Source organism: Scyliorhinus torazame, chromosome 10, assembly GCF_047496885.1.
Source record: "Scyliorhinus torazame isolate Kashiwa2021f chromosome 10, sScyTor2.1, whole genome shotgun sequence".
Taxonomy (NCBI): Eukaryota; Metazoa; Chordata; class Chondrichthyes; order Carcharhiniformes; family Scyliorhinidae; genus Scyliorhinus; species Scyliorhinus torazame.
The window spans coordinates 79,117,147-79,133,130 of record NC_092716.1 but is presented as its reverse complement, the minus strand read 5'-3'; the positions used below and the strand labels follow the sequence as shown (position 1 = coordinate 79,133,130).

Genomic DNA, 15,984 nt, shown 5'->3' with positions numbered 1-15,984 from the left:
TGTTCACTTACTCCATCAGCTCACCTATGTCCTCTAAAGGTCTATTACTACCTTCTCCATTGCTTATTACGTTTCCAACGTTCAAGTGAACTGCAAATTTGCGTCCTGCACCAGCAATGATCCTGGTACAGAAGCATGAGGAACTCCACTGAACCTCCCTTCAGTCCAGAATAAAGTTATTCACCACAACTCTGTCTTCTATCCCATAGGCAATTATCCAGGTTTCCTCTGCCCCTCTTATCGCATGTGCTTCAGTTTTGCAAACAAGCCTAAGATGTGGCACTTTATCAACTTTTTAAAAAAAGTCCATATAAACAATAACTTTAAAAATATCCATTCTATGGGATATGAGCACCACCAGCAAGATTTAACATCCATCCCTAATTGACTCTGAGAATGTAGTGGCAGGGTGCCTTCTTGACCATCAAATAGCTTGCTAGGCCATTCCAGCAAGGAGTTTAGAATCCACAAATAGCTATAGATCAACAGTTATGTGCAGGTCAGGCCAAGACAGAGATAGGAAAATTCCTTCCCTAAAGGACACCAGTGAACCAGATAGGTTTTTTACTATTGTCCGTTAGTCTGAATTTATTTAACGAACGATAAATACCCCAGCTATTGTGGTAGGATTTGAACTCATGCTTCCAGGTCATTAGTCCCACCTTCTGCATTTCTAGTCCAGTAACATAATGATTATCCTACTGTTTATAATTCCACTGCCTTCATCTATCTTGTAATTGCATCAAAGTTAGTCAAACATTTGCCTTTAATAAATCTGTTGCAGTTTTTGTTTGAAAATTCATTAAAAAACGCATAATTTTTCCAAAACAAAACCTGTGTACACAGAAAATAGCATAGAGCAAATATTCTCCTATAAATTTCGTTTCACACTCAAAGAATGATTATTAAAGTGACTGAGGTAAATCAAGTCACACCTGTAATTGGTTCCTAATAGTATGGATAAATATTGTGAAGAAATTTGTCATACATACAATTAGTTTGAAATAGGTAAAGAAATGGATTAGTATTTAAAGTTAATTTTTACTGTTTCAACAGGATAGAGAAATCATATTTAGAGCAGACAGTAGCACAGTGGTTAACACAGGTGCTTCACAACTCCAGGATCCCAGGTTCGATTCCCGGCTTGGGTCACTGTCTGTGCGGAGTCTGCACGTTCTCCCTGTGCCTGCGTGGGTTTCCTCCGGATTCCTCCCATAGTCCAAAGATGTGCAGGTTAGGTGGATTGGCCATGAAATATTGCTCTTAGTGTCTAAAAACGTTAGATGGGGTGACAAGGATAGGGTGGAGGCGTGGGCTGAAGTAGGATGCTCTTTTGAAGAGCTGGTGCAGACTCGATGGGCCGAATGGCCTCCTTCTGCACTGTAAATTCTGTGATTCTGTGATATTTTTCGATAAAGTTGGCTGGTTTGAATAAAGAGCCATAGTTGGAAGAGATAACAAGTGGTATAAAGACGTGGACTTTTCATTTAATCTAGCTTGCTAAAGCACATATATTCAGTAGTGTGTGGGAACATTAAACTGACTGCAGTGAACTATATCCCTCATCAGGCTGGTGAACCAGGCTAAGAACAGTTGCACTGAAAGGCCACTGAGAATGCTTGTTAGCAGGTCCCACAAACAGTCTTAGTCACATATAATTGATATTGGCATGATTGAAACCTTTTGGGGAGTTAGTGTGGTCCTGGAGATGGAATATTATGAGAGGATAGAACAAGTCTGGGAAAGACAGCTTGAGAGGTGATAAAGAGCTGAGGTAAGAATGACCAGATAATGCCAGAATGCATGTGAAAGGTCTAAGGGGCTAAAGGAGAGTAGCCTGACAAAGTTTAACCCGAAGTTTGGATAAAGAGCCCAATGCCGGATAGGATATTTTGAAATAAAGTAAATCTTTATCGGACCAAAAGGCTGTGTCAATAATCCTTGCATGCATTCCTCCTGGAAAAAGGGTTTAAAGCCAGACACTTTGAAAAGGTTCATTGCAGTGGAAAAACACTCTGAAAGGAAGACTCCAGTCAGACATTCCTGAAGGCTCCAGAAGCTGAGAAGACCGGCGCACTGAGAAGAAAAGAGGAAGAAGAAAGGAAGAGTTGTTGGTGCATGTCAGCCGTCTGGACTGGAACTTGCTACCTGTCAGGGCCGTATGTTTTTGGTGTATAGCTTAGAAATGTTCTATCTAATCTTAAATGCTCAAGGGAGGCCATGCCAACAGAAATAAAAACAGAAAATGTTGGAAAAACTCAGCAAGTCTGACAGCATCTGTAAAGGGGAAGAGATAGTTAACGCGTTTTGACTCTATGTCAATATATATGTCAATATATAGGTTGTACTCGAATTGATTGGATAGTCATTGGATAGTGTAACTCTCAAGTTTAAATCAGAGGGCACGAATGGGGACCAAAGTCCTGTAACGCGTGAGATCAGCCGGGTGTTTCCCGGTGCTCCGAGAAACATCCCGCTATCTAACATCCACCCGGGTAGATCAGGGGCTGCCTGACGAGGCCACACTTAGCCTCGTTTTCTGCACTGAGGAGCTCCGCTCGCTGAAACTCCTCAGTGTAGCGAGAGATTGGGACGCCCCCAACGCAACTCCTGAACCACCCCCAAGCCCCAACCCACCCATAAGGGGGTCTTCGGGCCCCGCACAGGCACCCAGGCCAGATCCTGGCTGCACACAAATATCAGCCTGGCATCCTAGCAGTGCCCCTGCCAGCTGATAGTGCCACATGGGCACCTTGTCAATGCCAGGTTGGCACCCAGGTGGCATTGCCAGAGTACGCTAGCATAGTGGGGCAGCACGGTAGCATAGTGGATAGCACAATTGCTTCACAGCTCCAGAGTCCCAGGTTCGATTCCCGGCTTGGGTCACTGTCTGTGCGGAGTCTGCACGTCCTCCCCGTGTGTGCGTGGGTGTCCTCCGGGTGCTCCGGTTTCCTCCCACAGTCCAAAGATGTGCAGGTTAGGTGGATTGGCCATGTTAAATTGTCCTTAGTGTCCAAAATTGCCCTTAGTGTTGGGTGGGGTTACTGGGTTATGGGGATAGGGTGGAGGTGTGGGCTTGGGTAGGGTGCTCTTTCCAAGAGCCGGTGCAGACTCGATGGGCCGAATGGCCTCCTTCTGCACTGTAAATTCTATGTAAAAAAAAAAAGTACCAGGCTAGAACTGCCATGGTACCACCCTGCCCAGAAGGCATGCACCTGAGGGTTTCCAATCCCCTGGGAGACACCCACGAGTGCAGTTTCGTCTGGTCCCTGTTTGTGGGAACCAGCACTGAACGGCCTTTGCCCGAGGTCTCCCAAGACGAGGGAGTTAGATCCCACACCTTGGTTAGATCTCACGAATGCACATTAGAGTGAGACCAGCTGTTTCACTCTAATCTGCAGATTTGCCATAAAGTGACCTCCGTCTACAATGGGCGGGATTCACATTGCGACATCATGTGAGATTACGTTAGATCTTGCGAGGCATGGCGAGCCGAGTAGATCCCGGAAGTGGGATCTCCCAGCATCTACTGGTCATGTTGCGCCAGGCTGCTTTCCGGACACATCCCGCCCAGAGTATCTTTCAAAGATTACATTTTTCACAATATACCATATCAAACTATTGCTTTGAACTTGATTGATCTACTTATACTTTTCAAAAAACTGCAACCATGCTCGACAATAATGCCAGTTTGTTAAAAAAAGACATTGTGACAGTGTTTTGATTGGTTTCCATCGATCTTAAATACCATCACATTTGAAGAGACATGATAGTTTAGCAACATAGTTGCTTTGTCAGTATTCAAAATTGAAGTATTTACTGCAGTTTTTTGTTTTTTTACACCTGGTACTTGGAAAACTCCATTTATCCTTACAATAATCTTGCTTGAATTATTAAAAATCTGCACCAGATGGAATTATGTTAACTCTAGTACAAGTTGGGGCTAGGGGTGGTTCAGGAGTCGTGTGGGGGCCTCGAGAGATAGGGACGCGATTTGAAAATGGCATCCCAATCTCTCGCGACACTGAGGGGTTTCGGCGAGTGAAGCTCCTTAGTGCAGAAAACAAGGCTAAGTGTGGCCTCGTCAGGCAGCCCCTGATTTACCCAGATGGGCGTTAGATAGCGGGGTGTTTCTCGGCGCTTGGGGCACCTGGAAACACCCGGCTAATCTCACGCTACAGGACTCTGTCCCCATTCATGCCCTCTGCAAGTTTCTGTTATATTTTCATGCTTTCATTTCACTAGTATATGTAAAGATTCTTACATAGCAATTAAATACATATATGGATATTAAATAATACTTCATATACTGTTATAAATTACATCTCACGATCCAAGGATGATAATTAAAGTGAATTAGGTAATTCAAGTCACACCTGTAACTGGTTCCTAATAGTGCGGATGAATAGTTAGAAATTAGCTACATACCTTGTATATGCATATAATATATGTGGATAATATGTAATGCCTCCCATATATTATGACATTATGCATTTTATATATATAATATATAAATAATGGCTGTCAGCAATGTTAATACTTACTTGAATTCTGGAGGAAGAATGGCTGATTTGATAACCCCCACATAAATGGACAAGATGGATAGTATCACGCAGACCAAAAATAAAGAGGCAAACTTATTAACATATTTGACGCCAATGAAAACAACCAGACACATCAAAGTAAGGAAAATTGTCCCATAGATTCTCATGCTGTTGAGCATAGCACTGGTTTCTTCGTGTGGTTCAGCTGGCGCAAATATAGCTGCTGAAGGAAAAATGTAGGCCTGAAAAACAAAGTGAACCAGTAGAAGAGCTTGGAGACAATAGAATAAAACAAAGAAACTAAAACATACACAAACTAAAAAATAAATATACTTTATTTGATAAACATACAATTGATAGGTTAAGATGGAAAATTGGACTTGCATTTACTCCTGGCAAAGACCAGGTTACATCACAGAAAAAAGCCTCAGGAAATTAATGGGCAGAATAGGGCTAACTGAGATGTTTGTCACCGTTATCTGCTTCTTTGCTATCACAGAATGTAGATTCTCGATGCATGTCGAGGAGCAAAATCTACCCTCAGGCACTTCCCAAGAATCTGCAACTATCCATTTTTTAAAAAGAATCTCCTGGCGCAGGTGGGAATAACATTGGTTATGCAAACTCCCAGTTTCATGTTTGCAGAAATAGAAAGCAACAGACAGCAATACTACAGCATTCACACTGTAGATTCCAGGGCACTGTGACCTCTGAACAGATCAACACAATTAACTCAATATATCTAAGTAAGATTCAATACAAATGGATCAACAAGACCAATTCTAAGTCAAAACTTCAATATCATGAAATTTGACACATAAAACTATATTGTTAACATCCATGGGGACAGTGGGTCTCTACCCTTAGGTAGAGAAATGGAGGTTCTATTTTACAGGTGTCTATTCCTTTTCCCTTTTCACAGACAGCAAATTCTCCAGACAGAAAGGGGGGAAATATTACCCTCAGATGTTGCCCATGCTTTTAAACGTACTGGTTTTAAAAATACCAGATAGGAATAGCAACTGAACCCGTCTCCAACCGCTAACACCCTCCGCCTCACCGCCCAGCCAATGTTGCATTTATCTCAGCTGAGTTTCATCTGGAATGAAAGTAGTCATTCTTAAAGTACATGCTTAGACAGTGAATGTTCTCAGCTGTCCAACCAAGGAGGACATCAAAGCTGTGCTCAATCTTATTCTTATCCAAAAAGCACTCACAAACGCACAATTCCAACAGGAGTATTGGGAAGATCCTCAAAAACCTACCCGCCTTGAGGCTAGCTGCAGTAACCATAAGGTCTGAGCTTAGCCATTGGTTTCATAATACGTGATATCCCTCCTGAGAAGCAATGTTACAGGAATTGTCTGCTATTCGCTATGCACCTAATAGAAATGCGCTAATGAGATCTGCTGAGAAAGTTCACTGTCAATTAAGCAAAGGGGCATTTTTGAAAGCACAAATAAGCAATTGTTTTAATGCAAATCTTATTTTAACTGAAGTCACTGAAAAATTGTAGCTTAAAGGGTTGCACACATAACCACTGGACATGTCAAAAATATATTGATCACTGTAGAAGTAAAATGTTCGGAAAAATCCAATCATGGGAGTATTGAAGTAAACATATCATTATCAACTTCAACTTGACATTAAGACTTTAACTTATTAACCTCACAAGTGTGACTAGGGGCGCGATCTACCGGCAGACAGTATGCCTCGCGTGATCTATCCAAATCTCACAAGGTGTTGAGATCAGGATCCTGCCCACGATGGGCATGATCAAGAACGCTGGCTTAAGTAGGTTTTAAACCTACTTAGGCAAGTTCACCCAGGATCTAACGGCCTCCCGGGATCTATTGAATTCCCAGGGAGGCCCCAGCTGGGGTCTGTTCGGTACTGGTCCAAGGCGGAACGACGCTTTGGGGGGGGGGGGGGGGTCTCCCGGGCCATCAGAGGCCCCTGGGTGGTCAGGGGCATTGCAGAGTGGCTCCCTGGCACTCCCCTTGGAACATCAGCACCTTAACTGCCACCCTGACACTGCCAAGATGCCCAGGTGGCACTGCAAAACCAGCAGGAACACTGCCAGGGTGGCAGTGCCCAGGTGCTGAGGTGGCACTGCCAAAGATCAAGGCCTGAGGGGGGCCATGAAAGGAGGGTGGGGGGGTGCAGGGAAGGTGTGAAGGGGCGACTGGGAGGTTTGGAAGGTTGAAGGGTGGAGGGGGGGGTGGCCGACCATAGGCTGAGAGAGAGATGGGTGTCTCAGCGCCCACGGATCCGCCATACCAACCCCTAGATCGTTTGGTCTTGTTCTGGCGGCAACCGCCAGTTCCTGCCCACCTATCCCACCGACCATCCATAACTCCCACTGACCGCGCGGCTGAAGGTTGTTGCCAATAGGAAATTGACAATCGTTGTTAAATGAGCACTTTGCACCTCGCAAGTGGATTCCTGTGGGCAGGTGTTGCATGAAGCATGTGGGGGTTATTGCCCAGGAATCAGACCGTGATGTCAGACACTGCGCCAGAACACTGCGGGAGGCAACACCACGGACGCAGTGGCCAACATCCCAGGCATCCAGGATCTCCGTGTCCGGGGAGATGGTGCATAGGATTGGTTCTCAGCCCGCATTGCGGAAGAAAGGCCAGAGGAGCCAGACTGGTCGAGGTCAACAATTTTAATTATTTAACAAATGTGTCCCCAACATTGGGACACACTGTTGAGGCATCCAGCCATGGCCATCACCGACTGAGTCATGACTTGGACACCTCCACTCATGCTGCCAATGTTGTGCACCAGGCTCTCCAATCTGGGACTCCTCCAGCTATGGACTTGACATCCCCTTCTGAATCTCACGGCCACACCCTAGCGTCTGCATCAGCTCCGGGTAAACCTGGTCCAGAGGCTCTGCATCTGACTGGGGTCCAGCTGGGTCCTGCGATCCAGCAGGCCTCCGACTACTATCTCGCCTGGGTGTTCCTGCCTCCACCTGATGTGCATCAGTAACTGTGCTCACCAGAAAGTGCCCCAGAAGCCTGACTAATACTGTTGCCCGCTGAGGTGTGTGTCTCTGCGCTGGTGGAGGGTGCGGATGATAGTTGTGATGCTTCAACGGTGGTCTCGCCTGAGGTGCTCTCATGGGATGCGGAGGGGGGTGGGGGCCACCATGGATGGGCTGGCATTGTCCAATGGAGATCCTGCGGGAGAATGAATAAGTGATCAGTGGGGAAGGATGGGACAGTCAGTGTGGCATTAACAACGCATGTGTGACAGGTCATCTGGGTGAGGGTAGCTGGAACTTCACCTCTGTGCTGTATGCTAAGCTCTACGTTGGTCACTGATCTGTCCTTGGCCACCTCCATGACCTCCAGGGCCCGTTCCAAGTACAGAGTGAGGACTCTGATGTCCGGCACCCTGCCTCCCACTTGGGCCCTCTCCTGCTGGTTTTGGGGCAACTGTTCCAGCAGAGACACAGAGGAGCAACGTTAGCCACCTGTGTCGATCATCGCGGGGGTGGGGGAAGGCTCGAGGGGCGGGGGTTCAGTGGGGTTGGGGATCCAGTGCCAACTCAGCCATGTGGCACACTGGAGGTCATTGATCTTCTTGCAGTACTGGATGCCGATCCTCCTGGATACACTTCCCGAGCTGATGGCTGCTGCACTTCCTCCCAGGTGGCACTGGCTGCCCTGTGGCTGACCCTCCGAGGCCCTCAGGGGAACAGGGTATCCTGTCTGACCTCTACTGCGTCCAGTAATCTGCCCAGGCCGGCATCACCTAATTGGGCTGGTTTTCTCGGTGGCATGGCTGCAAGCTGTGTGGGGTTAACTGTGCAGGATCAGTTTAAGTGCTGGTGTCCCTAGTTAGTGGCGGCTGGCGAGCATGGGCCCAGCGTATCAGCTGGCGGGACCATTATTTGCTGAGTGAAGCCCTTGGGGCCTTGTTAAGTGAATCCATTAATGTTTTATAGCGGTGACTGCCTCACCAGGCCGAGCATTGGGAAGCTTGTGGCAGTTCCCGCTCGCTACCACATTTAGAAACTCTTTGGTTAAATCGCGCCCTAAGTGTAGTTAGACTGTGGTGGGGAACTCACAGCAGAGCCGGTGAGAAACCCCCAGCAAAAATGACACTCAGAAACCTTTCCATTAGATCGCAGCAAGAGCTGGGCTATTCCATTTTCATAGAACTGCACCTTTAGGTTTCTTAGCATGGCAATTAAAACAAAGAGAAACTTCAAAGGATTGTCAAAACTACAGTTTACTGTCTACTAACCAGCAGAATTTCAATGGCACCGAGTATATACATGGCTCCAGCGAAGGTTGTTCCAAGATAGAAACACAGGCCTACAGCACCCCCAAATTCTGGACCAAGGGACCTTGAGATCATGAAGTAAGAGCCTCCAGCTGCAAAATAGATGCACAAAGAGGGAGAAAAAAAATATTATTACAGGGATTAGGTGAAGCTGAAGAATTCTCAAAAGTGGATCCTTGATTAGATGAAACAATAAGTTGTACAGTCACATATTTTCCCGGTCTTTAGGTGGAATTCTCCTAAGCCCACGCCGGCGGGTTTGATGACAGATTTGGGGGAAGAATATGGTGAGAGTCCCGGAAATTAGTTTTGCAGGCGTGCATTTACAATGGGATCTAATGCTGGTGCCTGCCAAGGTGAGTTGGAAAACCAGTTGCATTCCGTTAATGGGATGTCGATGAAAGCGCGAGCCACCTCCTCCCCACATCATATTCACTGCGATGCCAGAAGGAAAACATGCTAGCATCAATCATGTTTGCAACAACGTGGCATGCAGACATCGGGACTCAGCTGAACAATGCCTGGCACTGCCTCCAGAGTTCAGGATAGAAGCCACCCACAACCCTGGAGCCTGGAACACCACGTCATCGCTCGGGGCTGCATCTGCAGGTGGACCTCCCAGATTCAGTGTTCTGGAGCAGGTCCATCTTCCAGCCTCAGAATGTTCCTGGAGATCCAGCTGCATTCTCAGGATGTCTATCTTCTGGTCTTAGAATGCTCTCAGCGATCCACCTTCATTTTCAGGTCAACAATCTTTCTTCAACAGCGGGTCAGTGCTGTTGAATGCCTTCTCAATATGGCACCCTGACACGATATGGCAGGCCATGCACTATCCAGGCCTACTCTGCCACCGAATATGACGTAAAACACCCAGGTGCATGATTAATGAGGTCGGTGAGAAAGATTTGGCATACTTTCCCGCCAGCCGCTGTAACGGCAAACATTACACATTCTCGACCCCGTCACGGCACTTAGTCTCACCATGGGAGAATTCCACCCTTTATGTCATTTGGCTAAATGCTGCTAGTTTTAAAAATATTCATTTTCTTTAAAATAAGGAGAAACATATCAAAGTGGATGGTACATGCATGGCTAAATTAAATTCTAATCTCGCTCAACAGAACATGCTTGAAAAGTAACCACCTCAAAAATGAAAAACATGCACTGAAAGTGTAGACCATTTATTTTTGCCAATAGACTTTTCAAAACAAGTTCATTACCTGGTACAACTCCATTTGTTGCTATAGCACTCATTGATATGGCTGTTAACATTGTCTGAAAAACATAAAATCTAAATTTTGAAACATGTATTTTCAAGCAATCCACTCTGAACTCTTGGCCTAAAAAACGTTAATCCACAATTTTTTTTTTTTATTGGATGTTATTTCAGCAATGTGTACAAAAACCAGAACAATGCTAAAATAACCTGAAGAGAAATAAGTAATTCCTATTTTACCAGTTGGGGGCACCAAATAATCCTTCCTGCGAAGTTTAAAATCCCAATTTTCTCCCTTAAAAATGTTAATGATTTAATGATAGTAGTCTAGGATTCAACTGCTCTGTCACTGATTTCAAACGTCTGGGACGGTCAAGCCTATTAAGATGTTGGATGGAGTTATTGAACACAGTGCTGGGTCTGGTATTCTCTGCAACTTCAGATCACCAAACTAAAAATCTACCTTTGTCTGCAGTCAGGAAATCCTACGTCAAACAGGGAAACATCCCAGCATCACAAACTATGGAATACACAGTCACTAGCTAGTATCAAATCCAACACCAGCTGGGTATTGTGTATTCAAATGCTGGCACTTTAAAGGCAGTGTAGGAGTCCTTTCATGTGTGCTGAGCGTAGTTACAGTAACTAGGTCAAGTAAAAGCCATTATTTGGCTGGTGCTCATTTAGATTGGATTCTGAGGGCCCAGACTGAAGTAAATCAGTCTGTCCTTTCAACCAACAGTAGGAGTGGTGTATTGGAGCTATGACCCAGAAGTTGATGTTCTTGGGTGTCAGTCATGATTCAGTTGGTAGCACTTTAACCCCAGAAGGTTATGGCTTCAAGTTCCTTCAAGTTCCACTCCAGAGGCTTGAGTACAAAGAAATCTAAGCTGACACTCCAGTGCAGTACCAAAGGTGTGCTGCACCATTGGAGGTGCCCTCTTTCAGAAGACGCATTATACCAAGGTTGCAGCTGCTTTCTCAGATGGAAGTAAAAGATCCCACGTCACTATTTCAAAGAAAAAAAGGAAAGTTAATGCCCAGTGCCCTGGTCAATATTTATCCCCCAAATCAACATCACAAAAACACTCATCACATTTCATATCACATTGCTGTTTGTGGGAACTGACTGTGCACGAGCTGGCCACTACGTTTCCTAGGTGGATTACAAAAGTAATCTAATAGACTTCATACTTATTAGCTGCAAAGTGCTTGGAGATGTCCTGTGGTTATGAAAGATAGCTTACAAATGCAAGTCTTACTTTTTAACAGCACAGTGGAAAAGTAAACCAGAATTGATGGGGCAAATGTGGTGAGCAGATTCAACTGAATGTATATCCCACAAATCAAGCTTGAGTACATGAACAGTTAAGATAGATTAAAAGGTACATGTATATTGAGACAGAAAAGGAGGTGTAATTGGTGAGGGTCACAGTGAGATTTGAGTGAGAAGGTGGTGAAATAGTTTGTCTACTTGGAACAGGTACTATTGAGACAAATTATAAGACCATAAGATATAATATAATAATAATCTTTATTGTCATAAGTTGGCTTACATTAGCACTGCAATGAAGTTGCTGTGAAAAGCCCGTAGTCGCCACATTACGACGTCTGTTTGGGTACACAGAGGGAGAATTCAGAATGTGCAAATGACCTCATAGCACGTCTTTCGGGACTTGTGGGAGGAAACCGGAGCACCCAGAGGAAACCCACGCAGACACGGGGAGAACGTGCAGACTCCGCACAGACAGTGACCCAAGCCGGGAATCGAACCTGGGACCCTGGCGCTGTGAAGCGACAGTGCTAACCACTGTGCTACCATGCAGCCCAGATGTAGGAGCAGAAGTAAGCCATTCGGCCCATTGATTCTGCTCCGCCATTCAATGAGATGTGATAACCTTCAACCCCACTTTCCTGCCTTATCCCCATAACTCTTGATTCCTTTGCTGATTAAAAATCTGTCTATTTCAGCCTTCAACATACTTAACAACTCAGCCTTTACAGCCCACTGTGGTAATGAATTGAACAGATTCACTGACCTCAGAGAAGAAATTCCTCCTCATCTCTGATGTGTTGGGTGCTCCGGATCCGTGGAACACATACAGGCCACCAACACTTAAAATAGTGCAACACTATTTTATTAAGTTAGAAACTGTTGAACATATTTTCACTGTGGGTTAACACGATGTTAGATTAAACCAAAGACCTATGCCTGTCCGAACCAGTCTATGCACTCAGCACATGGTGAGGATCTGTGCTGTAAGCTAGAAGCGCTGTCCTTGTAGGAGGCTGCATCCCGAATGAGCGGGAATTCTGATGCCCCCTGTCTTTATAGTGAGTGTGCTCTAACTGGTGATTGGCTGCGGTGTTGTGTGTGTTGATTGGTCTTGCTGTGTGTCCATCAGTGTGTGTGTATCTGCACCATGATATACTGGTGTATATTATGACAATCTCAGTCTTAAATTTTTATGAGTGAAGGACCAGTTTTAAAAACCTTTGCATGAAAATGACATGCATGAAACCACTCTCTAGCGAATGAATTCGTAGAAGAATTAGGATTCTAGAAAAGTTTACATTCAATCAAGAGATGTACTTAAGTGAGCTCCACTGCACTTGTTAAGTGTGCTTTTTTATGCTCAGTCCTTTTTTTCTGCGGAGGAAAGGTTGCTACAGTTATTCTCGATTGCACACTGAAGTAGAAGGGCATTTCATGTTGGATAATAGAGAACTGAAATTGTATGAAGGAACCATAAATATTAAAAATGCAGTTTTATGTTGGTGCGATCAAGAGTGGTGCCCTTGTACAAACCCCTTGCATTTCAATTGTTGATACATTTTGCAGATTATATTTCTGTTGCAATATAAGGAAACTGGGTTTTAGCAAACACAGGAAACCAACACAATGATGCCAGCCACCCATACAGCATTATGCACTCTGGCTACTACAGATATTCCCAGGACTGCTTCTATTAGCTATTCTATAAACATCTGCCATACAAAGAATCATGATAAAATGAAGGTCGGTTAATTATTTTAGATGACGCAGTGGCACTTTGGTTACACATGTGGCCTTTGAATTGTCATCAAAAGCTGCATATATATTTTGACCATACAACACTCACATGTTGAGGAACGTTCAAGGAAAGGAGACTCTCAGTGTTCTTGGCAACAATGGTAAAATAAGTGAACAATTCAAATTTTTTTGAGAAGAAAATCTCAATAAATTACTTAAGGTTGCTGTACAATCTCAGGAAACTATGTTCACATTTTATCCCCTGTTCTCTAGCCTTGAAATTCAGGCACTGCCTCTCCATTGTATCCCAAGAGATCAGGGAATAAAGCGCAGATTAAACCCAATCTTGAGAAAAGCCTTGGTTGTATAATTTTGTACTAAAACACATGCAAATATTTAAAGGCAATCGAACAGCTTTGGAATTTGTGAATCAAACCAGTAAATAGAACTAAAAGCATGAACCAAGCCATTCTCATCAAAGTTTTATAGCACAAAAGTTATGGATACTTTATGGTTTTAACATAAAATAGCATTAAAATATTAGAAAAACATTCAGAATGATTAACAGTGCATGCACCCCGACTGAATTGGGATCATAATATATGTTATATCCTCAAATATTTTGGAAATTAGCTAGGAATAATTACAGCTCCTGTTAAATTATTATGAATCCCCCTCTGCAAATACCAGCTTGCTGGCATATGCAGAGGAAGGTACATACTAATGTACTTTAATGTTCCATAGAAATGAGGAAATTAAGGTAATTCAGTTTCAATAACGTTCAGTTTAGACTTGGGCAAGCCACTCTAATGAAGTATGAACAGCTGGCACTTACACAGCAGCAACACATGAAGACAATACAGAAGGACTGCAAGACCCCTGCAATTCCAACAAGCCACGTCAAACGTAGGAAAAGAATCACTCCAAAGATATTCTGTAGGCAGGGTAAGTAAACTCCCATCAGGGTTCCCATACTGGGTGACTAAAGAGAGAGAAAAAAAATTACAGTTCAAAATGGTTTGAAATTACAAACTGTATATTTTAATAATTGTTTACTTATTAATTTTTAAGACTTCCATAAATCTTATTGAACGATTGAAAGAGACTTGTATAATGCCTTTCACAACTTCAGGACATCCTAAAGGTGCTTGAGAACTAACAAAATATTTTTGGAATGTAGTCACTATTGTCTTGATTTGTTAGTGAATTGAAACAAAAGGTGTGTGCACCTGGATATATTTTATGCGTTCTCTTTGAACTGTTCAGCAGGCTGGAGTTCCACATTAATTCTTGCTGTACTATAATTGAACTTGGCTGTGTTAATGCATAACTGTGGATAGACCAAGTATAGGAGGAGGATATGAAGGAGAAATAGTAAAGAAACAATTCTCACCAATGTATGCAACAGCTTTGTTTAAAATTGCCTGCTTATTTTTTATTTATTGTGTTAACATTATTCTGGACATATCAGAGAAAGTCGGAGTTACTCCACACAAGGGGGAAAAGGAAATTTTAAAAATGACTAATGTTGCTACCGTGAACAGCTGTTCTCCCTGCTTCTTACAGTTGTCACCCTGGTGCTGTCCTTCACTCCACATACAATCTCAAGCATATTTTCTTTATGTTTCACTTATTTCTTAAATATGATGTATCAAATATCCTATAGTTTTCACCAAAGCTTCTGACAATGCCAAATCTGATCAGTTAATGGACAGTTTACTCATCTTCAGATACATCAAACCACCTCTACTTCAGGTGATATTGAAGATGTCTAGCCTTTCCCATGTCTACTGAATATGCAATTATTTGGACAGCAATTGGTCCAGAAACCATGCCTTGATCACTTTTGTTGCTTTACCCCGCCTGGGCTTTCGGTGTAGTAGTTAGCTCCTTTAAGGGGGCAGGCAGTGGAAGGGTCACGTGACCTGATCGGCCAATGGAAAATGAGCACGGGGATCTCGGTGCAGAGTGCGTGCCTTTCCACCCAGTTCTGATCCATGCTTTATTTAATAAATGTTTTTTATTGGGTTTTTGAACAAAGTATATATATACACACACATACATACACACACACACACACACACACACACACACGAGAAGGGAACACGCATAAAAAACAAAACAAAAAAATTAGAAAAAAATAACTGGTAGGGTATCATGCTCAACAACAGCAACTCTGTACAATTGGCAATATTATTTTTAACACACAAGTCGGCAGCGGTTTGTGTGTGTGCAGGGGGGGGGCGGGGGGGGGGGCGGAGGGGAACTGGGGAGGTACATATACATTTGGGTGCCAGAGAAACAATTACAGAACAATTACAGAGGGCACTACGCGAATGGATCTGGTGTTGGTGTTCTCGCTTGCTTCTCCCGGACTGTTTTCGCTGTCGTTGTCGTCTCGCATTCCCCCCACTCTATCCCTCCCTCTCCCGCCTTGGCTACATTCCCCTGATTCTAAGCTACCTGGCTATTCTTCTGCTTGTTCGTTGGCCACAAACAGGTCCCGGAACAATTGGGTGGATGGCTCCCACGTTCTGTGGAAGCTGTCGTCTGACCCTCGGATGGAGAATTTGATTTTCTCGGTCGGACTGCCAGTCTGCAGTTTTGGGTGGTGCTGCTGACCGCCAGCCGAACAGGATTCTATGGCGGCCGATCAGTGAGTCCGCCCTCCTCCCCAGGAATAGATCTGGCTGGTCTGATACCTCGAAGACCGCCACTTTCGGGCATGGCTCCACCCTCATTCCTACCACTTTGGACATTGCCTCAAAGAAGGCTGTCCAGTACCCCGCAAGTCTGGGGCAAGACCAGAACATGTGGGCATTGTTGGCCGGGCCTCCTTGGCACCGTTCACATCTATCCTCCAACTCCGGGAAGAACCTACTCATACGAGTTCTTGTTAAGTGGGCTCT

The 15,984-nt window shown here is 44.3% G+C and overlaps 1 protein-coding gene across 2 annotated transcripts in view; it reads right to left on the bottom strand.

Annotated features, from left to right (window-relative positions):
• Positions 1 to 15,984, bottom strand: part of slc12a4 (solute carrier family 12 member 4) — a 231,030-nt gene that overhangs the window by 94,801 nt on the left and 120,245 nt on the right. For both annotated transcript variants that reach the window (XM_072518277.1, XM_072518278.1), the window contains exons 4-7: positions 13,911 to 14,057; positions 10,067 to 10,121; positions 8,808 to 8,938; positions 4,545 to 4,786 (exon numbers count right to left, since the gene is read on the bottom strand). In XM_072518277.1, coding sequence (XP_072374378.1) covers positions 4,545 to 4,786; positions 8,808 to 8,938; positions 10,067 to 10,121; positions 13,911 to 14,057 — 575 coding nt within the window. The remainder of the gene's footprint in view (positions 1 to 4,544; positions 4,787 to 8,807; positions 8,939 to 10,066; positions 10,122 to 13,910; positions 14,058 to 15,984) is intronic.